A 25,835-nucleotide genomic window follows, 5' to 3' on the forward strand; every position below is an offset into this window, starting at 1 on the left:
TCGTGAAATTACCTACGAATTTTATCCAAGAAAATCTCACTACACTATCGATAAAATGAAAAATTGAATGATTTAGCTAAAAACTGTCAAACATATATAATTTCTCTTCTGAACATTCAGTAATCAATCAAAATCTTTTCAGATACCACAATCTTTCTTAAACATTGATTGGGTATTGATGATTTTAGAAAATTATTTCTATTTTTGTCAACTTTTTTATATTCTATATTTTCAAGCTTGTTAAGCATTTCTGGAACAATACTCTACTCTATAAATTTGATCTTGTCGGTGATATTTTTTCATAAGACACGTAATTATAATTCAATACCAGCAATAATAATATAACTGCAGAATATTTTTTCAATGCTAGAGGTTTTAATAAAAGCAGCGAATCAACAATCTCTCTCTCTCACTCTCTCTCTATCTCTATCTCACTCTCTCTACATAAATTAAGTACTCAATCAATCAATCACACGAGTTTCCCCTTTATAATAGCCAATTTGATGAATCATTGATTTGAAACAGAGCCACCGTTCTGTATTATTATTATTATTATTGTTAATAATAGTATTATTATTCTTATTCAAAGAAATACAACAATAGCATTCGAAATAGATATAGTCAACTCTTCATCTACCTTTTTTTCACACATCTCTTTCAACTTCCCTTCACCACCAACTTTTTTATCTAACTTATTTTGACTATATTCCAACTTATAGGAAATACTAACAAATTTTAGTGAATCACACTCCTCTTCCTTCTTCCATCAATTTCTTTTTTCTTCTGGTTTTTCCTTTCTTTTTCATCCTCTAATTCTATTTTTCTTACCTTTTTGTTGAACTTCTTCATTATATCTTTCCCTTCTCTCAACTGCACTTTCACTTTCATCTTTCCAGTGGAGTGTTAGTGAAAATTATATCCATGATAACCTTTTCCAACGATCATGAACGGTTTACACTTGGCTGATTTTAGTAGATATAGAAAAAATATTGTATTATCGAATACAAATTGCATTTCTTCTTCAGACCGTTCATTCATTTTTCAAATTGTACTGTAAAGAATTAATTGAAGTTAGCTGTATTGTTGATATTATGAATAATTATGAACCAACGATCATGATGCTACAAAAATGATTACGCGACAGCTGCAATCCTGAACTCTAGACTAACAATGAGAAATAAATAAATGTACAACACTATTCATTTATTTATTTTGTGTAGGCCAACTAAGGACCACAGTAATTCACCATTAACCATTATCATATACGGGTTAAAGAAAGGAGATAGGGCCGCGCTACCTGTACACTGGGCTATTGGGGGATGTTTCACAGAGACAAGTTCTCACAGAGACAAGTAGTGTTTTTGAACGATATTAGTGTCACAGAGACAAGTTTCACAGGAGCAAGTATTTCTATAAATGGCAGTCTCACAGGAACAAGTTCCCACAGAGACAAGCAGTTTCATAGAGACAAGGTCTCCGTCCAAAGTAGTAGCGCTATAAATGGCAGTCTCACAGAAGCAAGTTCCCACTGGAACAAGGTGTTTCACAGAAGCAAGGTCAGTGTCATAGAGACAAGGTAGCGAATGAGGGAAGAAGTTAGGCGTGTTGCCTACATCTGAACTTGAAGGCACTCCATTATTTGTTCTAGTAAATTGAATGTCTGCTGTTTTTTAATCATGCAAGTATATGATTATGATTGAAGGTTTATCATATAATATAGGGATGGGTTGGTAACCTATTAGAATTAGATAGAAGATAACTTAAATAAATAAATAAATTGAGTTCTATGCAAATGTAATATATTTCTACCAAACTCCAAAATAACTATTCCAACATATCTAATATGTATATATTATATAACCTTCGACCCGAAAGAATAATCAATATGAATATGAAATGGAATATATAAAAGCCAAATAGCCTACCACTGACCTATTCATCACCGCTTCTAAAAAAACACATGGCCAAAATGGTTTTTCATTATAATTCCTTCTTTCGTAATAAATTGTTTATGCTTTTGTACTCATGAGCGAAGCTCGGTCCCCGATATTATGATAATCATCTCTTCTTTTTCCGAGCTGCGGTCTCGAATTGTAAATTCAAATTTATATAATATTAACTTCAGACAGTCACAGAGTAAAGCTGCGTCAACACCAATAGATTCTATAGATTCTATTAGATTGAACATAACTTATCATACACATGATGAACATATGTGTTTTTCATGTGCCGTTCAATCTATAATAATCTGTGAGGATTAAATTATTAACATTTTGTTAATAACTTTGGTGTAAACGCAGCTTTAGATGCCAAGATTTATCATGGCGTTCCGAGTTACGGATGATAATGTCAATGAAAAACTTCATTTTCCTCATGAAATCTTTCCCATAAAAAATTTAACAGATTGTTGTTCAACAAGCGTCTCTACATGTTACAAAATAAAAATCCCAATGAAAAACAAAAAGTGCCACTTGATAATTCCCAAATCATCTTTTTAATCGTAGCTCTGATTCAACTGAGCAATAACTTTCTGAACTTACTGAGTTAATAAAGTAACATTTAAAATTATCATAAGCGCAATGGGACTTGGGATTCCATCAATTCAGAATAAGTATTATACCGGTATTCATTTTTACAGGATTGAAGTAGTGCAACATTTAGATTAGCACACCAATAGATTTTATTTGTAGCGGAGTGAGTTCATTACTTTCATATCAAAGTTCTACTTTTTCCATTATGATATAGTATATTGACGACTACTGCAAAACAATGTCTGGTAGCCCTGGTAATGTAATGTAATGTAATGTATGGTTGATTGGAAGACTCCAACCAGCCTGATCAGATTTCTTAGTGGGGCCATTGGCAAACATTTTAAAAAAGCCCTGATATTATTACAATGACTTTATTCCTAGTAGATAGCATTTCTAGTAGATGGCTGAATATTCTCGTTACCACATTGCAAAGGATGTTCAGTGAGGTCTACTGTTATCTGGACTACTAGAGTATTGTAACTCCTAATGTCAGATTGAGTAAGAGCTTGAAATTTATTCCTATCTAGTGTACTCCATGTTCAATAATCTGCCTTTATCTTATATTAGAAGAAACTTGCCTCTGAATAAATTAAAAAACGCAATAAATGTAATTCTGAATGAAAATGCTTATTGTTCCGTAAATTAATTTTCAAATTGTTGAAAATGTGATATTCAGTGCTGTGAGTTTATAAATAGTTTATGTCTTTTTTCAATGTATGACTTAATTTATTCAATTGTACTGGGTGATGATAATTATGACTTGATAAGACTGATTTGATGAATGATTACACTATTCATAAGATGACTACTAAGATGTTATGAATTGAATTGCTCATTTATTGTATAACAGACTATAAGCTGAATTCTTTAGACAAGGCCTATTCGCCTAATCTACATCGAAATTTTTTGTATTTATTGGTCAATATATTTCTTATTCCCAGACGCCAGCTAAGAAAGGGGTTTCAATTTTCGTAGAATAAGCACGTAATTCAAAACTGTATGTTTTTCAAAAAAATTTGTGATTTCAAATTCAAATTTCGTTTATCACACACATAGGATATACGAGAATTAAGAATTAATGAGAAAGTGTCCCGGAATAAGGTTTATGATTTTTGTTCTTCTGTATTTATACTAAGTGACATATTTAGAGAGAGAATGAGCGCAAAAAACACGATAATGGATGTCATTGGAGAGAAACAATTAAAATGGTATGGACACCTGCGCAGAATGAATGAAGGAAGACTTCCTTTGCAAGTATGGAATTGGGTACCAGCGAACAGAAATAGGCGTGGAAGACCGCGAAAGAAATGCGTATCCAGTGTCCACATTGAAATGGAGAGTAGAGGTCTCTTTGAAGGAGACTGGATAAATAAGGAAAGATGGTGATTGGGGTGCGAGAAGCGACACAACTGAAGTTGCAAAAACTCGCTATATATATACATATTTATCAGTGATGGCTCTTAAACTGTAGGTTTATTATTAAATAACGAGTTTGGAGCACCAGAAAGATGGGATTATATTTTATTATAATAAATATTCAAAATTACGTTTCCAACCCACAATTATTGTCTTATTGTCATGTCCTTAAAGTTACTGAAAACCATATCGTTTGGGACTAATCAAGGTTTATTTAGGGTGGTTTTAATTATTAGTTTATGTGTTACAAATGGTTCACCTAGATCTAGATGGCAATTGAAACATTATTGATCTAACTAAAGCATGATATTAGTGTCAAAGACAGAAATCTGCGTTTTAATTCATTATCATCTGAGAGAGAGAGAGAGTGAGAGAGAGAGAGAGAGTGAGCCCGAAGGAAAGGGTATGTGTAAGAGAGTGATGTGGTTGAGTGGAGTGACAGAGTTCGATATATTATATGCTATATGGTGGGTGAGGAATAATAGTGTGTCCCTTACGCTACACTCACAGATATATATATATATATATATATATATATATATTATATATATATATATATATATATATAGTACATAAACCATATCCATAGATTTTGGAAGCGGCATGCTATCTTTTCAATCTTTTGAATCAGCATTATTTATTGTCTAAGGTTGGTGAAAGAAGTTTTCTGCATTCCATAACAACAATCTGCAGACTGACGTCTCGGGTATTAGAACCAAAAGGCCTTGCTTTATAGAACTATAAATAGACTACTCATTCAGTATTACAATGCCTTGCTTCCATGAAACAAAGCAAATGTTTCCCGTTAGGTACTTCTGGAAAGCCCGGTCAATTTGTCATCGGTGGTGTACAGGTAGAACTACCCTGCTCATAGACTATGTTCACTGAAGCGTAAAACCAAAGTTAACCAAATGCTTCTATTTCTAAAAATTCTAGTGCCAGGTATAAAGTACTGCACTTTGGCGGCAGGAAATATTTAACATGTGTTTTCCATATTGTACCCTTCCTGGAAAAAATAGATTTTTGTTCAGTATTGTTTGCCTCCCCTCTACGAGGATGCTACCTGTGCGTTTGCGTTGCGAGTTCAATAGTTGACAAAACACATTCAGTCGACATGGAATTGGTCAAGGAAATCGTAACGCTCCGCAATACTACATTATATCATATTGACGATGGATTTTTCTATCGGGTGACCTCCAGCGACCAAACGCGTATCTATTTAAAATGTAATGTACGCGAGTGTGCAAGTCGCGCCTCAATGCCACTTCGTATGGCAAATGGAACTTTTGATAGTTTTCTTATCACTATTAATCATAATCATCTTCCCAACCCAACGTGCATATTGCAACGTTGTTCCAGGGAAACAACAGAGCCACGAGACATCTTTGATGAAGAGTGTGCCAAGTAAGTACCCACATCATCATTATAGCCCAGTCAATGAAGGTCCAAAAAAGCAGTTTCGATCCGAAAATTAAATAAAAGCTGAATTTCCCACCATCGATAGAACCCTCCCAGAGGGTCATTCTCCCAAAAGTCCCAAAAAATCCCCTTGGAGCTTTCCGCCCCAACCCCCTAAAACATGAAAAATGCAGGTAAACACGGGAAATCAATTATCTCTGTACCCATTGATCGGAAACAGCATTATTAGTTATATACTACATTATTAGTTATATTCATTTTTTCAATAAAATTTACAGTTTTCTTGATAAAATAATATATATGTAAAAATTGAGGGGGTTTGTGATTTGATTTTTTTGTTTTCTCCGATTAACCTCGAAACAAGTAGTTTTAAAGAAAAATGAGCCAAATATTAATGTAGCCACTCTCATTGCAAATCCATTGATGTATATTGTTATGTATTTGCGAATCAATTTGACGCTGTGGAAGGGGAAACAGTCGACGCGGAAAGGCGCGGCTGACTCTCTTAGCCATAGTAAACAGCAAACTGGAAATCAATTATCTCTGTAACCATTAATCGGAAAAAATCTATCATATGTCATTCGATCCGTTACATTATGGACTAAAATATTAGTCGTATTCATTTCCTCAATAAATCAAACAGTTTCCTTGATAAAATAATATATATATGTGAAAATTTGGGGGTTTTTCGATTTGATTTTTGATTTCTCCGATTAACTTCGAAGCAAATAATCTAAAGAAAATTGGACAAATAATTAATGTAGCCACATTCATTGCGAATCCATTGATGTATATTGTTATTCATTTGCGATTCGATTTGACGCTGTGGAAGGGGAAACAGTCGACGCGTTATGGCGTGGCTGACTCTCTTCACCATAGTAAACAGTAAAATACAGTAGTAGGCCTACTGCTTTCTAAGTTGCATCTTATTCGCAATATGGCGCTCGAAACAATCAATTTTGTCTATTGTTTTGACATGCGATGAAACTAATTTTTCACATTTTAATTCTCTAAATTCTCTAAAATCATTTTGTTGTTATAGATGTGCTAAATCATGCATTCTATGACAGACAAAGATATTGTTTGCAACCGATAAAATATTCATACTATCACATAATATAATACATATTTAAAATATGTGTGTATTATCATAATTCTATGCTGAAATTTATCATAAGCTATGTCAAAAACTGAGATAAATCATAGATTACAATAGTGTTAACAGTGGCAATTTCCTGAAAAATCAAAGCGTGCAGTGTTTGCTGATTTCTACAGTTAATATTCTTCAAGCCAGGCTGATGATATACCTTCAGTTTAGCTAAATATATATGACGGCTGAGGCATAAAAAAATTATACATTGGGCTTGTTGAGTCGAAACTTTCTATGATTATCTCTGTAAAGTAGCTTATCTTCCGTTCTTACTAGTTGAATCTAGATTATTTAGACAGTCCAATATGAAAATTCAGTAGATTCTAAAGATGAAAGCCATGCAAACATACAAATTAAGGAAGAGTAAGCATGCATAAAAGGTAGGAAAATCATGAAAGTGTTTCACATTATTAACCACAAAGTACCCTACCGTATAATACGATTAATTGAAAGACGATTCATCATCTTCTATTATTTTTGTTAACATATCGATTTTCCACCTCCACTCGCATCTTGTCATTCACTATACAAGGTTGGCAGAAGCTTTTCTTTATGTCGATTAATGTTTATTGAAATTGATTTTGATTAGGGCACCAAAAGAATAGATCATTTTCTATTTTAAACATTCAAATTGAATCTATTGAACATGATTTCTTATGACTTAGCATTCACAGATTTAGTTGGGTGAAGCTATTTGAAAAATGTACCTGATTATCAATTCCATGGTTTTTATACCATTCTAGTTCATTGTGATCATTGAAGGGTTGAAGTGATGAGTTAGTTCAAGTGAATTCTAGTACACAAGTATATTGTGCTTATGATGGGCTCTTCTTTATTTTCTATCGATGTTTTGCTCCAGTAGAGAAAATTTAAAATGTTGGTTTTACATTTTATAAGCTTTATAAATAATATAAATTTGATAAGTCCAATATTAAATTAATCGATGTTGACTTTCATTGTATCGCTTTGTATCAATGTTACTTGCACTGTTTGCAATTCATCACTATTCTCTCAAGAATTAGTTTTTTATGAATTTCATGATCTGAAAATTGAAATTCAAATGCTATTTGGATGACGTTCACATTCCACTGGTTTTTTTTCAATAAGTGTTACGTTGAAGAGTGAGGCAATTCAATCCATTTGGAAGTAAAAGGAAATCACAGTGCGATTTGAACAGTGGATAGTAACTTTGAAATTCAGTTGCTCAATTCATTACGGCTTGATACTATCATTATTTTATAATTATAGTTGATCAGAAATATGGATTGTCTATAATGTTTATATTTCAGTTTGACCAATCTTCTATCACAGTCTCGCTTTCATTCATAAGCATGATAATCCTAAATACGTTGGTTACCTTAAAGATGTAGCTTATCCTACGTCGAACAATGTACAATATAAACAATTTTCATTAAATTATGATAATCATTGGAATTTCTGCCTGTGATTGAGAAAAAATCATTTTATGAGCCTTGAAATTCATACCTAGGAAAAGTTTCATTATTACTAGAAATTTTGTTATTTTTACTATTTATTATAGGTACTGTACATTGATTTTTGTGGTTATGGAGATCAACTAGTTTATTCTGAATCAGGATAAGGATAAATAGGGAAATTGTGAGATGGGGATAACATCCATAGTTACATAGCATCAATTTGAAAGCTCTGATAATAATGATTTGAACGGAACTGCGATTCTGGCTTGGTATTGCCTCTTCATGTTCAGTGAGAATAGTAAGCTTCAGAATAATTCGTTCTCACTATATGTGATAATATTTGGTAACATTTGTTAATATTTGAACCGAATGTGCAACAAATTAATCTACTTTCAGATTGAAAACTTTTTTGTTCACGTGATCTGATGATATTCATTCCATTATCAAGTGTTTAAATTATAAAGAGTGATGAAACAAGTTAAAACACAAGAAAAGCTACGAAAATAAATTTTGAATCTTCATTTTTCACAAAATAAGGATAAGATGAAGAGTCGGACACATAATATATCATGAAACTTCGTTGAAAAACATCAATATCTGAAACTAGAGTTATCAAATTGTGTTACCTCTGACTCGTATGGAGAAGGCACACTTCAAATTAATATAATAAATTCTGTGAGAAAACAACGAAATCCTGATTTTTATCATGAGCATGGTTAAATTAAGAAAATTGTAATATTTTTTAAGAGTATTGAAAAGTGAAAATCTATATACAGCGCATGTCAAAACAATAGACAAAATTGATTGTTTCGAGTGCCATACTGTATTATTCTGTTTACTATGGTGAAGGGAGTCAGCCGCGTTGGCTGTTTCCCCTTCCACAGCGTCAACTTGAATCGCAAATGCATAACAATATACATCAATGGATTCGCAATGAATGTGGCTACCATAATTATTCGTCACATTGTTCTTTAAAACTACTTGATTCGAAGTTAATAGGAGAAAACAAAAAAATCAAATCGAAAAACCCCTAAATTTTTACACTATATTATTTTATTAAGGAAACTGTTCGATTTATTGAAAAAATGAACTCGATTATTATTGTAGTCCTTAATTTAACGAATCGAATGGCATATGATAGATTTTTTTTCGATTAATGGTTACAGAGATAATTGATTTCCAGTTTGCTGTTTACTATGGCTAAGAGAGTCAGCCGCGCCGTTCCGCGTCGACTGTTCCCCCTTCCACGGCGTCAAATCGAATCGCAAATACATAACAGTATACATCAATAGATTTGCAATAAGAGTGGCTACATTAATTATTTGACTCATTTCTCTTTAAAACTACTTGCTTCGGAGTTAATCGAAGAAAACAAAAAAATCAAATCGCAAACCCCCTAAATTTTTACATATATATTATTTTATCAAGAAAACTGTTCATTTTATTGAAAAAATGAATAAAACTAATATTGTAGTCCATAATGTAACAAATCGAATGGCATATAATATAGCTGTTTCCGATCAATGGGTACCGAGATAATTGATTTTCCGTGATTACCTGCGTTTTTCAACTTTGAGGGGTGCTAGGGGGGAAAGCTCCAAGAAGATTTCTTGGGACTTTTGGGAGAATGACCCTCTGGGAGGGTTCTATCGATGGTAGAAGATTCAGCTTTTATTTAATTTTCGGATCGAAAAAACCTTTATTGACTGGGCTATTATTTTCAAGTTCAAGTACGTATATGGAGTATTATATAAAATCTGACCGCATGTAATATACACTTATCATTAACATTTATAATAATCTCCATCAGAAGTTAAGTAATTCTTATTGTCCCAGTGAAATACGTTCCCTTAAAGTTTCTATTCCCTTCATATCTATTCTTCGATGAATATCACAAGGAATCATATTAATAAAAATCTAGTGCTTGATTTGATGTAATTCTTTCGATGTGATGTAAGCTTTTGAGAAATAATTTGTAATTGTTAAAATGAATCGAGTCCAATTAATCACATTTTATAAAGTTCTAATTTAAATGGGTAGATATAGTTAACATAAAAGCGCAGAGTGACTGGGTGGAAACGTCAAATTTTTTATTGTTCAACATACACACACATGATTTACATACATATAAAAACAAAATGATACACATTTTTTTCAGAACAATAATGCTCAAGGTAAAAACCTGTGAGGGGAGAAAAATCTAAATTTTCACATGAAAACGTCACTCGAGAATAATTATATCACCCGGCCTCACAACAGAGAGTCTTAGAGTCCTTGACTTAGAATAGTTAATCTCACAGTTGTACAGTCAGTGTGAGTGAGATTTTCTGCACACATCATGCGTGAATACGCCGGATGGATCGACTCGTATTATTTGAGAATGGTGATAATGATGAGGAAACATGATTCTGTTAAAAGGAATAGTCTCCATCTCCATTATGTTCTTAGGGATTTACTTGTGATCATGTTTCTATAATTTTATCAATTCGAAGATCAGCCTTCAAAAATTTAGGTCAACTTATACATTTCAACTCACGTTGCTACACGTTTCAATTAGCAAAAGGACAGAGGGAATTAGTATTATTATTCTCTAGAGCCCTGGAAATATCTCTGTTATTGTTCTTGGTACCTTATACAAAAGGGACTCCATAATACAAAAACAAATCAGTCCTTGCCGGACAAAGCTAGAGGAAGAAGAAAAAGAAGAAGAAGAAGAAGAAGAAGGAGAAGATGACAGGAGGAGAAGAAGAACAAGCGAGAAGAAGAAGAAGATAATAGAAAAAGGAGACAGAAGAATAAGGAAGAAGAGGAAGAAGATGAACAATAATAAGAAGAAAAAATATAGATAGGAGAAGATTATAACCGTTGAGTACACTATTTTATCTATAACCACTCTTTTGACGAATTGAAAACTTATAAATTACTGGTGGTACTCCCATACAGTAACAGTCAGGGGTGTATTCAAATACCGTTGGATAACATCTTTCCAATATTGTTCCATTCATCTAGAAGTATATAATCTGTTCTTTCTTACATTGATATCACTTATGTATAAGTTATTGCAGAATCAAAATTATTTTAAATTGACTGAACAATTAAAAGTCACATTGAAATAGTTATTTTGGAGTTTGGTAGAAATAATACATTTACATGGAACTCAATTTATTCATTAAAGGCAATCTACATAATTCTAATAGGTTCTGATAACACATAATGATAAAATAGGCGTTCAATGAATTAATGAAGCCTAACAACTTGAAATATATTTCAAATTATTTAAGATTAAATTGATTCTACCTCGGTGCAAGTCAGCTTTACATTTGTACATGTATCATTGTATTGAATTATTAAATATTTGATGATTTTGGTAAAACAACATTTTAATCCTGGACTAGTAGTTCTATGAACAGTAGACCTCGCGCAGTTATAAAGCACAGCCTCGTCTCATACTGTCCATAAGAGTAAATCCTGTTTGTATGTTGTGTCGGCAAGATGTCGGTGTGAAAACAGCTAATGGCTGTTGGGGTTAGTGTATCAAAAATATGCTAACATCAAAATCTAATCTCCTCCAACTTACTGGCAACAGGTCAGACCGAGTTGAAAGCAGCAGATAAAGGTCGAGAGAAAATACTATCTTCTCTTTCCGTTATTAATTGCATGCGTCATTGCATGCAATGAATAGTCAACACGACAGCTGATTTTTTACTAAGTTACATTGATATATTAATTGCATGCGTTATTGCATGCAATTAGAAATACACTCAACAGCTGAATTATAATGGATGATTCTATTCTGATTTTTACTGTAATATTGGCGTTCGAAGGAGACTTTACCTATTGTATTAACCTTAAAATGCAAAATTTTCAAAAAACCTTGTATATACGTCGAGGCACAATTTAAAAAGAAATATACCTGTCAAATTTCATGGTAATCTATTGCTGCGTTTCACCGTAATTGCGGAACATATAAACATAAAGAGAAATGCAAAGCCGTCGACTTGAATCTTAGAACTCATTTCGCTCGGTCAATAAATCGAAATTTTAAGAAACCACAATATCCTGGATGAAAAGGGGAATCAATTGTTATGTATAGATTTGAATCTGAATGTCTAGGATCCACTAAACAGTCTACTAAATTCATCATTTTTTCTCCACAGGAGAAACGTTTAAAGCTGACATCAAATGATGTCACCACATTATTAACATAATGTAAATTATATATTTATATATTTATATATTATATATTATATATTTATATATTATATATTTATATATTATATATTTATATATTATATATTTATATATTATATATGTATGTCACGTGGATTGAAGGAGCGTTGTTTGTGACATTGTTTGTTGATTGAAGGAAGATTCTATTTTACTATTTAAATAAATCATAATGTAATTTACTTATCCACTTCGAGATTTACATAGTGATAGTAGGAAATGAAATGTATAGCAAACACTTCAGTTGCTATGTAGGCCTACTGTATTGTATTCTGTAGTGTCTTATTTTTTACTAAAGTGATGAAGTATCAGAAAATACTATCATTCAGCATTGTTATGTATTATTTTCAATGTCATTTTTTCTCTTTCTTTTCAATAATTTAAAATTTGTTATTATTTTAAATAAGTAGATAACTTAACTATTGTTTGTTTTTAATCATATTATTTGTATTATTTTTTGTATTGTTATAATACTTGATAGAGAGTTGAGTGTAAGAGAGGGTCGACTGCGCCCTAACTTCGCTTTCTAAGAAAAATAAAGGCAGTCATTCTATTCTATTCATGTCACCATAATATATAATTATGTATATATATTAAAAAACAGATGACATCAAATTTATTAGAGCAAATGAAATGCCTTCATCTTCATGTGTAGGCAACACACCACACCAACCTTGTTCCTGTGAGACTGAACTTGTCTCTGTGAGACTACACTTGTTCGAATGGGACTCTACCCCTCTTCTTGTTCCACTGACACTACTTGTTCCAGTGAGACAGACCTTGTCTCTGTGAGACTCACCTTGTCTCTGTGAGACTCACCTTGTCTCTGTGAGACTCACCTTGTCTCTGTGAGACTCACCTTCTCTCTGTGAGACTCACTTGTCTCTGTGAGAACTTGTCTCTGTGAGACTGCCATTTATAAAACTACTTGTTCCTATGAAACTTGTCTCTGTGACACTAATATCGTTCAAAAACACTACTTGTCTCTGTGAGAACTTGTCTCTGTGATACGGACCCGGCTATTGTTCCAAAAAGGTTTATCCTGCAACTCTCGACTATCACACTCTATTGTCCTCTGAATCCGCTTCATTACCCTCATTAGTGGTCGGAGTGGCCCCGTCTGCTTTTCTACCCATCTATTACTTTCCACCTTACCTGTTACTTGTATTCTCACTTTATTATTGAATCAGTGTTCAAGTACTTGTTATTCAATAATTTATAATGGTTCATTTTGATGAAACTCAACTTGCTCACAAGCTGTATACAGACTAACTTGAGTTACATCATAGCCACCTCTAATACAAGGCTGCGGCCTACGATATTGCAACTTCGCAGTGTAGGCCTAGACTACATTATTTGTGAAAAAGATCAGCTGGTATATTTTAAAATCTTTTTCACCAATCATGTATTAGATTCTAGGCCTACACTGCGACGTTGCAATATCGTAGGCCGCGGCCTTGTATTAGAGGTGGCTATGGTTACATACAATACGTGGTTACACACCACGTGCGCTATTCAATATATTCATCAGCTGATGATATGCGTATTATATTATTTATTTGCATGAATATAACTATCGAATAATTCATTATAATGTTGTCACATACTGCTCCGTGGAGGGGCATGAATGTGCACTAACAGAATATTAGTAACTGGAGTAATTGAATTAAAAAACCAAATAAACAGTTGGGAAATTTGAGGTTATGAATCTGTACTTCGTAGTTATAGGTTAGGTTGACTTTCATTCGTTTTGTTGAAGCATGGATGTCACTGAGTTCAGAGGATCCAGGCAGAGTGAACAGTATATAGATAAGATTGATTTGAAAAAGTAATTTGCTAAATTGATAGGTTGGCGGTCTACAAAGATAGCCAAAGTAGGGACTGTGAATTTCCGAATTAATGCTGTAGGTGGGAATGTAGTGGATTCAAATTAAATCTAATTCAGTAATAAAATGCAGTTCAGTTTTAATCTGCCTATTATGATCAATGCTGTCGCTAGGATCAGACAGAGATTTAAATTTCTGAGTGAGTTCACTCACCAAATAATAACCACTATACTTAGGTTCTAGTACCTGTGTTACAGTTGGAAGATATATCAGATGGCACAAGACAACATACAAAATGGCAAATCCATGCGAACCAGGTCTCTGATAAATACTATAGGTTATAAGATTGCAAAATGCCAAACCAAAATAGTAAATACTTCGAGTACCGAGTTTAATTTTGATGTTGTCTATGTGACCTTTTACCTCTCCTTGTGGCATTAACTGGTTGTTAATGCTGGATCCAATACACCTCGATGCGGTAGGTTGATGGCAGTCGACTTTATTTGATTTGGGAGGATATCTCCAATAAAATGTTTTATTATTTGATATGAATATCGACTACCATCTACCACCAGAAGAAATAATGTTCTAATAATAAGTATGATACTCGATAATATCTGACTACTGCAAAACAGGTCGTGTCTTGCACGATCGATATGTGTCAGTTGAGAAAGAAAGAATTTGGAGGTGTAATGGAATAAATTCAGAGCGGTGAAAAGATAATATAAATATTTTATGGAAAAGATTCTCATATAGCAAAAGATTGAATAGACAGATGAACAGATTATACAAAATATAGTTTCCAACTGATGAGTGAATATTAAATGATAACAAATTTGAATCTTCAAATGATAGATACTGTATGAAAATTTAATAATTTCCAATTGATTTAATTGAGATGGGTGATAGCCCTTGGAAAGGGTCATAAAACATACAAAATTAGATAGGCCAAGTAGGCTAATACAAAATTATAATTCAAAATTAGAATAAATGAATAGATAAAGATATTTTCAGGGTGGGGTTTCGCCTAAGGAAATAGACCTTTCGGCTAAGTACAGTGTGAATATGAAAATTTACTTATTGAAATAAAAATAATTTATGATAACTTTATACCCTTAAATCTATAGTCATGACTTTTCCCAAATTGACGAATTTATACACTGTATAATTTTCGTAGATTAGCAGGGATCCCCTTTTATATGTTCGAATAACTTACTTAGTCTTTTGTTTCCGTTTTTGTATTCGAAATATATTCGGCCGTAGAATATCGTTCCAGCTGGATCCATCACGCGTGGCGAAAACGTCGAACAGACCTCAATATTATAATTTTAGGGTTTATTTTAATGAAATCGCAAAAATTAATATCACAGATTACTATAGGAACTTTAGAACAACTTTTAAAACAGAAAGAACAAAGATAAAGAAGTATAAAAACATATAACAATACACATGCTTGTAACAATAATAATCATGATAATAAATTAATATATCTCTTTTGTTTACATAGTTTTTTATGTGTTAGAATGTCAATCCTCAATCATCACATATAAGCTAATTTGTATTTCGTCTCTATAATAAATATAGCTTCATGAGAGCTCATAAATAAATATTCAGGCCCATTCGGCATAGAAATTATAGTATGAAAAGCGAAAAAATTAATATTATATAGCTGTTGTGAGCAATTATTAATCAAACTGCCTTCTCAATTGGCTAGTTGTTGACAAGTTAGCTTTGGTCTGTTTAGGGTTATATATTGATTCAATTCTAACCTTCAAATATTGAATTACCGATCAAAACAATAAACATCACAAATACATATGGTTTTTTAGTTAATAAGTTTCTGAAAGATATATGATAACTGATTTATTAGTTTCAGCCTTTATAGGTCAGATAACTGTTGTTTATCTTCCTTAGATAAGATTATGGTTCTTTCCCAGTGATGGAATTTATTTTGCTCGTATAACGGTCTAATCTAATTTATAATTCAGGGGCTGTACAATCATTGGGTACATCACAATGTATAGTATGATAATTATAGCATCAGCTTATGGAAAGCGTACAGCGTGTTTGTGGCACAAGTCTTCTTAAAAAATCTTTAAAAAAAAATAATAATACGTTCTTAGTTTAACTAAATTTGTAATTATAATCTAGAGTAATGTGTGTGTTTATCCAATCAATGTAGGCTACCACTGGTTTACAGCTTGTCACGTTATTTTTGCCGTCATATGTGCCCTGCTTGGCTGCAGTCGGTAGAGCAAAGATTTTTGAATAGATTGGATATTTTTTGTGACTCCTGAAAGAAAAATACCACCAGTTTCTTACCAGCTCTTCTAGGAGCTCAAACAATTCTCTGCTTTCGATAGCTGCAATTGTCCGCCGCTTTAACATTTCACAGTTCTTGTGACTGATTTGGTTGACTCCACAGATATAGATGCAGGAGAGGTAGATAGATATAAGGCTCTGATTTTTGTAATAGGCAATACAGTACCTATTGCCACCAATGCCACTTGCCACCATTCGACAAAATGGTCAGCAATGTAAGATGATACCGAGCGGAATCAAAGGCAACACTCTATCAGAATACCCTATGAATTCTATTAATTTGTATTTCTGCTGCAACTTAATACTAAGACCTTTGAGTTTTTTCAAATCAGATGCGATGGTCCTGAATAATTTAAATAAATCTTGGGAATGTATTATTACCAAAGATTTAATAGTCAATGCTGTAAATCGCTGATTTATCGAACTTATTCAGTGAAGAATATAGTTGGTTGATAATTTTAGTAGTAGGTCAATATTGATACTGTACATCAACTCAGACATTGAAAATGTGTCTAACTAACAGGATCAAGGATTTATATTAGCTGAGCTAATATCACGACGACTCAGGAAACGTTTCTCTTCTCGAAATATGAGCAGACATGGTAAACTTGATGACTGCACAATACCAATACAAATGAATTAATTCTGCAAACTGACAAAATCAATCCAATTATTATAGACTCAAAGAACTAGGAAGAACTGAGATGTGTTTTAATGGTTAAGTGCAGTTGAATCTATCCAAAAATACTATCAATTCCGTTCTAACCTATTCCGCTTCATTAATTCCATACACTCAATTCATATAATCATTATCATGCATTATCTTCATTGCTGATTTCTGCATCTTCATCTTCATAGAATTCGTAGAATTCTTCTTAGAATCTCTTTTGTATCATAGAATTCGAAACAGAGTTTGTGGTAACTATAATCACAATCAATAAGTTAGTCTTGACGCGGAGTTGATTTCTAACCATGGTAAGTTGGAACATTTTTCAAAACCTAGATTTGAATACCGAAATCAATCTAAAAATTCACAAGCATTTGATCTGATTTCTTGTAATAATAACGTGTCAAAGAATTATTGAAAATTGATGATCAAAAACTTAAAAGTATCAATGGTCATGTCAGTTTAAAATCTGTACTCCACAATCATCTGCACATTGGAAATGGTGAAAAAAGGAAGGAAGAGGGGGAAAAGGAGCTTAGATGGAATAGTGGAGAGGAAAATGGAATTGAATCAAATTATGAAATTAAGGAAAAACTTGGAGAACGGAATGAGAATGTACAAAAAATGAGGAGAGATGAGAAAGATTTGGAAATGGAAGAAAGTCAAGGTATGAATAATTTAGAGAGAAATGAAAAAGAAATATTGGCTAGTATTGGAAAAAGTGAGTAAAGAGAACATTGCTGGAGCCAGCCTTTACATCAATCAAGTCAGGGTAGAAAGAGTGAAGCAGTACAATTATCTAGGAACAATTATTAATGAGAAGTGGGATAACTCTCAAGAAATCCGGTGTCGCATCGAAAAAGCCCGTTCAGTGTTTGTTAAAATGAGCTCACTCTTCAAATCCCACAATTTGTCTTTAGAAATGAAGCTCCGACTCATGCGTTGCTACATTTTCTCTGTTTTGCTGTATGGTGTGGAAACCTGGACTCTGAACAAAGAAATCACCAGAAGACTTGAAGCATTTGAACTATGGCTTTACAGAAGAATTTTAAGGATATCTTGGACACAAAAAGTCACGAACGCAGAAGTACTACAGCGCATGAGAAAGGGAGCAGAGTTGGTAAACACCATAAAATGCCGGAAACTCCAATACCTCGGACATATAATGAGGAACACAGAGAGGTACGGGCTACTCCAAGAGATCCTTCAAGGCAAGATAAACAGCAAGAGAAAACCGGGTCGAAGAAGAATATCTTGGTTGGCGAATCTGAGGAAGTGGTTCGGTAAAACATCAGTAGAACTCTTCCGAATCGCAACCAACAAAATCAAGATAGCCATGCTGATAGCCAACATCCGGAAAAGATAGGCACTTAGAGAAGAAGATTGGAAAAAGTGAAATTGATAAGAATAATATTATAGAATGAAGAATATGTATGAGTTGATGCATACTCAACAAAGAGAAGAAAATTAATGAAAAATCAATTTAATGTACCCCAACAGCCAAAGAAAGTCAGTCTTATCAAGCAGTGTTGCGTGTAATGCAGTGTTATGTTTTGTTCACGTTCGTTTCATCTTTTGTGTTTTGTTTATGTTTGTTTTATTTTCCATGTTTTGTTTATGTTTGTAATCCTTTTCATATTGATTTATTTTATGGCTTGAGGGCAAGCCAATTTGTCAGAATGGCCGAGTGTAGGATATGAGATTGTAGCGATGGTAATTCTATTTTGACGTATGATGCTATCATCATATTATTATGAAAGTAATCATGTGATTAATTCCATAAGCAACATCGTTAATGGAATAAATGATCAATTCAGTTTTTACGAGAAAAGCTCAATGTATAGATTAAGAGAATGTAAAATAATGTGAATGTGTCAAATTAATAAAAGATATTGATTTGTAGAATAATATCCTAGATCTGTAATGTACTGAAAATTTGACATCCAAGTATCAAAAAGGTATTTACGAAAATTTCGTTTTTATAAAGAAGCAACTAAGGTATATTTACAGTTGTAAAGTTGCAATACTTATTCATAAGATGGAAGGAATAATGGGATATAATGATTCAATTGCTGGTAAATCCATACTAATTAAATGATTATTCTTTTGGTGCTATCTGCCATTCTGGAGAGCCTAGCGCAGGCGACAGTTGGGGCCTCTTTTTCAGGAGTCCTCTACCGTCGCAGGTCTCAACTGTCGGGGCTGAACAAAAATTAGAGAGGCCTCAACTGTCGCCTAAAGCAGGCGACATTTGAGGCCTCTTTTTCAGGAGTCCTCTACCGTCGCAGGTCTCGACTGTCGGGGCTGTACAAAAATTAGAAAGGCCTCAACTGTCGCCTAACGTAGGCGACATTTGAGGCCTCTTTTTCAGGAGTCCTCTACCATCGCTGGCCTCGAATGTCGCAGGTCTCTACCGTCGCTGGTCTCGACTGTCACAGGACTCTTCTGTCGTTTGCCTCCTTTGACATCGACCCCTCGATGTTTGCCAGTAATAATCTCATGCTCCCTGAAATTAATATTTTTATCTCCATCCAAGCCCCTGATAATTTTCTCACCACTGTCATTTCCATTTGAAAAAGGGATTAATTCCTCTGACAAGAGATTTTGGATTTTGTATAATTCTTGATTCATTCATTTTTTGATGAAGCTAATGAATGCATTGAATTTCAATATCTAATACAGTACGGTAATGATTAATAAAGATTGATCTCCCACGTTGGAATATTCAAGAGTTTATAATATGAAATATCAAAAGTGTATGAAATGGAGAAAAGTAAGAAGCTGATTGAAATAGATTTCGGAAAATGGCATACTGTACCTACATTTAATCTGACGTCTTTCACTTCAACAATCGAGGTTTCTTGTGAATCAGGAACCCACTTCACAACTTCGTAGTAACAAGGTTTATCTGAAAAAATTAGTTGAAAAATAACAAAAGAGAATAGCAAATAACCTACCGTATTCTAAACTTAATGAATTTTGTAAAATCAAATGCTTCATTCATATTTGTATAAGAAAAGCACTGTTCATAGAAAAAAGGTGAGTCTCTTAACCTCTCAAAATGAGTTAGATACTAGTTGAACCGTTATTATACTTACTATTAGTTCTATGAACAGTAGATCTCACGCACTTTTCTCATTCACAAGTATATTGTAGTTGCAGCGGTACCAGTCTTTCTCAGAAATATCTGCCTATGTTGAATGTTATCGTTAGGGCTATTCTTATATAGAAATAAAAATGAAAATATATGTACCTTTTTTGAAATTGATTACTTGGCATGTTTCGGCTATGATGCCATTATCATGCAATTGATTGTACCTTGATATTTATTTTAATTTCTGACATAAATATTTTATAAGTAGTATAAAAAAGAGGAGTCTGGTGCACAAGTGCACCAGACTCCTCCTTCACCTCAAGGTCATCCAGGTCAACCACACCCAACCTCAAGGTCATTCAGGTCAACCAAACCTAACCTCAAGGTCATCCTTAGAAAAAAAAAATTAAAAAAAAATAAATAGAAAGAAAAATTAAAAAATAAAATAAAAAATTTTTTTTAAAAAATAGAAAAAAAAATAAAAAATTGAAAAAAAAATTAAAAAAAAATTGAAAAAAAAAATAAAAACACATAAAATTGGGAATAAATGGGAAAAAAGGGGGAAAAAAATGGGACATTATGTCTTGTGCCGACAGTACGTGTGTGTGCCACCAGTACGTGTGTGTGTGTGATTTTTGTGTATTGGTTTTGGATTACTTTCATCTTTATCAACATCAAGAGTAAGTACCAGTGTATTTTATAGTTATATATATATTTATACTATATTCCTGATTTGACAATTGAGTTCAAAAGAGTAGAATTTTGAAGTAGATGGTTTGAGACTGACAATTGAATTCTTAAATGACTTAAATTCGAAAATGACAAGTTTAATTATGAATTAGGTTCCAATACATAGAGTAAATGACATAGTCAAAAATGACTAGTGTAATTATGAATTAGGTTCCAATACATACAAGTTAAGAGTTTAATTGTGAATTAGGTTCTTTGAGTTGGTGGTTGTAATTCATCCTAACCTAAAAAACGTATAATCACAAAGTAGATCCTAGACCCCCATTCACATTCCCCCACCCACCATACAGCTCCAGACCATCATCCCCTAGAACATTCGATATAAACACCTATGAACCTCCATCCCCGACACACCCACACATCCGACCCATGATCCTAGATATTGATACTGATTCACCACCTTCATCCCCAACATCTCTAGTGATGAAGGTATATATATATATATATATATATATATATATATATATATATGGAGTTGAATACTGCATACTATACTTATACAATATTGTTTTGCATTGTTCCAGATGAGCAAACTCCAAACTACACCATCTTCAGTATCATCAATCTTCCAGACATCATCAACCAAGCATGCATGACCCTACTGGATGAGGAGTCGAAATTCGAAGGAAATTCCAGTGGATGGAGTTTGCTTATCATCGATGAATTGCTCATCAGAAGTAGACCTCAATCCACAACACCAGTCATCCAACTACCACCAGTCATCCAACCGCCACCAGTCGCCCCACCATCGCCACCAGTCAGCCCACCACCGCCACCAGTCGCCCCACCATCACCACCAGTCGCCCCACTATTGCCGCCAGTCGCCCCACTATTGCCACCAGTCGCCCCACTATCGCCGCCAGTCCCCCCACTATCGTCACCAGTCATCCCACCATCGCCACCAGTCAGCCCACCACCGCAGCCAATCATCCCACCAGCTGAGGCCAAGACGGTTTCAATTTGGCAGTAGCCCTCATCACACCAATCAGTTAATATCGAATGATTAGCATAATAGACTATTTAAAGTTGATGACATAGATTTTATCAGTCAGTGTGGATAAGACTGTGATAGCGAGAGAGCTGCACAAGCAGGCTCGTAGGAGGTTCCCTACACGAATGGTTACTGTCAAAGGTCTTGATGATCTTTATCAGGCTGATCTTGTAGAGATGCTACCATATGCAAGACAGAACAAAGGCTATAGATATATTATTACAATAATCAATTGTCTTAGTAAGTTTGCTTTTGCTATACCAATAAAAAATAAGTTAGCCGATGAAGTGGTTAAGGCAATGCAGCCTATATTTGAACAGAATCCCATTAAGAATTTGCGAACTGATGATGGAAAGGAATGGTTTAATAGTAAGTTTCAACAGCTTGTGCAAAAGTATGGCATCAATCATTATTCAACTTTTTCTGATAAGAAAGCATCTATAGTTGAACGTTTCAATAGATTGCTCAAACATCTTATGTGGACAAAGTTTACTGAACAAGGAACCTATTTGTGGACAGGCATCCTAACCTCACTCTTGAAAGAGTACAATGAACGGGTCCATCGAACAACAGGTATGCAGCCAGTTGACGTTAAGAGCAAGAAGCATGAGAGGCTGTTGCTTTCCAGGCTCAGCAAACAAAGGCAAGAATATAAGGAGAAGTTGGTCAGCAAACCTCAAAACAAGTTTTATCCAGGTCCAAGTCAGAGTATTGAGCCTGGTGATAAAGTGAGAATCAGCAAGTATAAAAAGACGTTTGACAAGGGATATCTAGCCAATTGGACTAATGAACTGTTCACAGTAAGACGTGTGCGACCTACAGTGCCTGTAACCTATGAATTGGAGGACTATAGAGGTGAACCAATTGAAGGAGGATTCTATTCTGAAGAAATTGTAAAGACAAAAGTGCCCAGTGTTTTCGAAATTGAAAAAGTGTTCAGGAAAAGAGGGAATAAACTGTTGGTACGCTGGAAAGGATATAGCTCCATTCACAACTCATGGATTGATAAGAACGATCTTGTGTGAGATGAAACAGGTTGTGCAACAGAAAAACCAGTTTAGAGTTATCGATTTTGACAAAGTGATTAGGGGGTGTGGCTTGGTGGAAATGGATACAAAGAAAAAGCGTCATGAACCATTGTTCCCCAATCATATGAGATGTATTATATGTGGACCTTCTGGTTGCGGCAAAACCAACCTACTATTCAACATGCTTTTCGATGAGAAAGGAATTCACTTCTCAAACATCTACCTTTTTTCAAAGACTACATTCCAGTCCAAGTGTAAGCTGCTCCGTACAATCATGCAAGGACTTGCAGGAAATGGAATAAACTATGTCGAGTGTGATACAAGTGAAGAAATACCCGACCCGCATGAGCTGCCACCCAACTCAATAATTATTTTCGACGATGTGATTTGTGAGCAGCAGGAAACCATCAGGAAGTACTTTAGTGCAGGCCGACACAGTGACATTGATGTGTTTTATCTAGCACAGACCTATAGCAGCATTCCAAAACAGCTGATTCGTGACAATGCAAACTTTCTAGTCATGTTTCAGCAGGATGAGCTAAACATGAAACACTTGTACCGAGATCATGTCAGCGCTGACATGACCTTTGATCAGTTTAAGGATATGTGTAACAAGGTTTGGTCAGTGGGGGGTGCACACTCATTCCTAGTGATTGATCGGACATTGGACAGAAATGGAGGGTGCTACAGGAATGGGCTAGATACATATTTAGTTGATGCATAGTGTCAGTTGAGCTTCAGTATATGTTGGTATGCTGAGCAAGATGGACGTCTCCAGCAATAGACACCGTCAAAAGACTGTAGAAGAGATTGCACCAATCATCAAGGCAATTGCAAAGTTGCGTCATAACATCAAAAGGAAACACAAGGAACTGACTCTTGGAAGGCAAGTGGCAGAGGAGCAGCATGCAAAACACTTTAAACCACTAACTGAACCACTTGACAATATAGTTGAAGTTCTCAATCAGCATTTGGCAACATCACCAACACCACCACCACCACCACAGCCAGCAGCAGCAGCAGCACAACCACTACATGAACAATCTTCAGAGCCACGCCCACATCGCAGACGTTTTGCAGTTCCTGTAGGTCATCATGCACCACATACACCGCCACCTACACCATTGCTGTCCCAACCCCTGAAACAAGCGGTAAGACGTCTGCCCAAAATTGGTGAGGAGTCTCCTTTGACCTTTGAAGGAATTGGAGAAGCTTCACAGTTAAGCCCAGTTCCAAGTACCTTGAGTACTGCACACAAATTGTGGCCATCTGCAAGTGCCAATGATGATAGAAGTGATGAGATGGATGTGGATGAGGAGGAGGAGGAGGGTGCTACTGCTCAGGAAGCATTACTAACCAGCAGTCAAAAGAGGATTCGACAAGCAATGACCGAGGTTGGATTGACTGGAACACCAGTGGGGCATTATCTCCATAGAGCTATGAGTGGTGATAGCAGCTCTGACAAAACATATGGACCAGGAGTTGTTGGTAATGACTACTATTTGGGTAACAAACTGTTAACCTTTGGAAGTGATGGAAGAAAGATTGTTCTGACTGACCCTAACAATCCTTCAAACGTGACTAGATTTGATGCAACACGTGGACTTTGTGAACTCATTTTCAAAAAGAAACCCATTACTCCATTGGCTAGTGATGAGGTGGCATACACTCGGATATTACACATTACAAACTTGTATAAGGAAAATCATGATTCAGATGGTAAGAGTAAAACTCGAATGATACAAAGTATAGAACAGTGATCCATAAACTGCTCAATAATGCTAAACCCAAGTATAGCAAGGTCAGTGGCAGAGGACTTGTGGCGCCATTCAATATGGTGGCAAACAACCGTACCAAGATTGAGTACGTCTACTACAATGATCCCAATTAACTTGTGGACAGGCTGAAACTATTGGATCAGTCCAAGGCAGTTGGCAACACTGGAAATAAGAATGAAATCAATTCAATTTTAGAAGAGTTGGTAGAAGGTGGCTATATAGTTGCTAATCCTGCATACTAGTTTCACTATATAAGAGACATCGCTTTGCTCATGTATAGCAGTCAAGTCATGGATTCCATAGGAAACATTAATGCTTGCTACAGGCGTTTGATCAATTTGGGAAATCCACGTGCTGACAGGGATGCTGTCAACTTTGCAACATGTAGAGAACTGATTTCAATGTGGCTGCCAAAGACAAGGGACAATACGACATCACAGGTATTTACAAGTCTCAACAATTCAATACTTACTGATAAGCTGGATCCAATTAAGCCTACTGATGGAGTGAACAATCGATATCTTGAGAAGAGGCTGATTGAGTTTGCTGGTAAAATGTTTTCATTGTATTTAGACATTGTGTTAGATCTGGAAAATACTAAAACTATGAAGGGATTGCCACCTGATGAAATGAAGAAATGTTTCATAGATCTTATGGGATTACAGGAACCCCCTCCTACAACACCACCTGAAACATCATTGCCACCGGCACAAACATCGTCCACACAAAAAAGTATAAAACCAGCTGCTGAAACCGTTAAGAAACATTAGATGGCTGGATGTAAGAGAGAGAGGAGGTACCGGGGAAGAGGGGTACTGTCATCAATTGCAAAAGTTGCAGGTTCAATAGTTGAAAAGAGTGCTGGAAAATTGGTGAACAAGGCAATTGACATTCTGCCTGTTGAACTCCACATCCCTGGTTACCAGTACTGTGGACCTGGTACAAAGCTAGAGAAGCAGTTGGCACGAGGCGATCCCGGTATAAATAGTCTTGATCGAGCCTGTAAGGAGCATGACATTGCTTACTCGAGGAGCAGTGATACATCGAGCAGAGCAGTAGCAGAAACATTTTGGCAGATCAAGCTTGGAGTGTGGTAAAATCTGCAGATGCGGGAGCACTTGAGAAGGCTGCAGCACTAGCAGTGACCAGCATCATGAAGGCTAAAGCAAAGTTTGGTGGAGGAGTACACCGCAGACGTAA

General features: G+C 34.8%; 1 protein-coding gene across 1 annotated transcript in view; it reads right to left on the minus strand.

Annotated features, from left to right (window-relative positions):
• Positions 1–25,835, minus strand: part of LOC111053840 (tyrosine-protein kinase receptor torso) — a 320,170-nt gene that overhangs the window by 161,487 nt on the left and 132,848 nt on the right. Inside the window, exon 6 of the mRNA XM_039421048.1 lies at positions 19,817–19,902. Within this exon, the coding sequence (XP_039276982.1) occupies positions 19,817–19,902 (86 nt within the window). The remainder of the gene's footprint in view (positions 1–19,816; positions 19,903–25,835) is intronic.

Source organism: Nilaparvata lugens, chromosome 2 (genome assembly GCF_014356525.2).
Source record: "Nilaparvata lugens isolate BPH chromosome 2, ASM1435652v1, whole genome shotgun sequence".
NCBI classification, from domain to species: domain Eukaryota; kingdom Metazoa; phylum Arthropoda; class Insecta; order Hemiptera; family Delphacidae; genus Nilaparvata; species Nilaparvata lugens.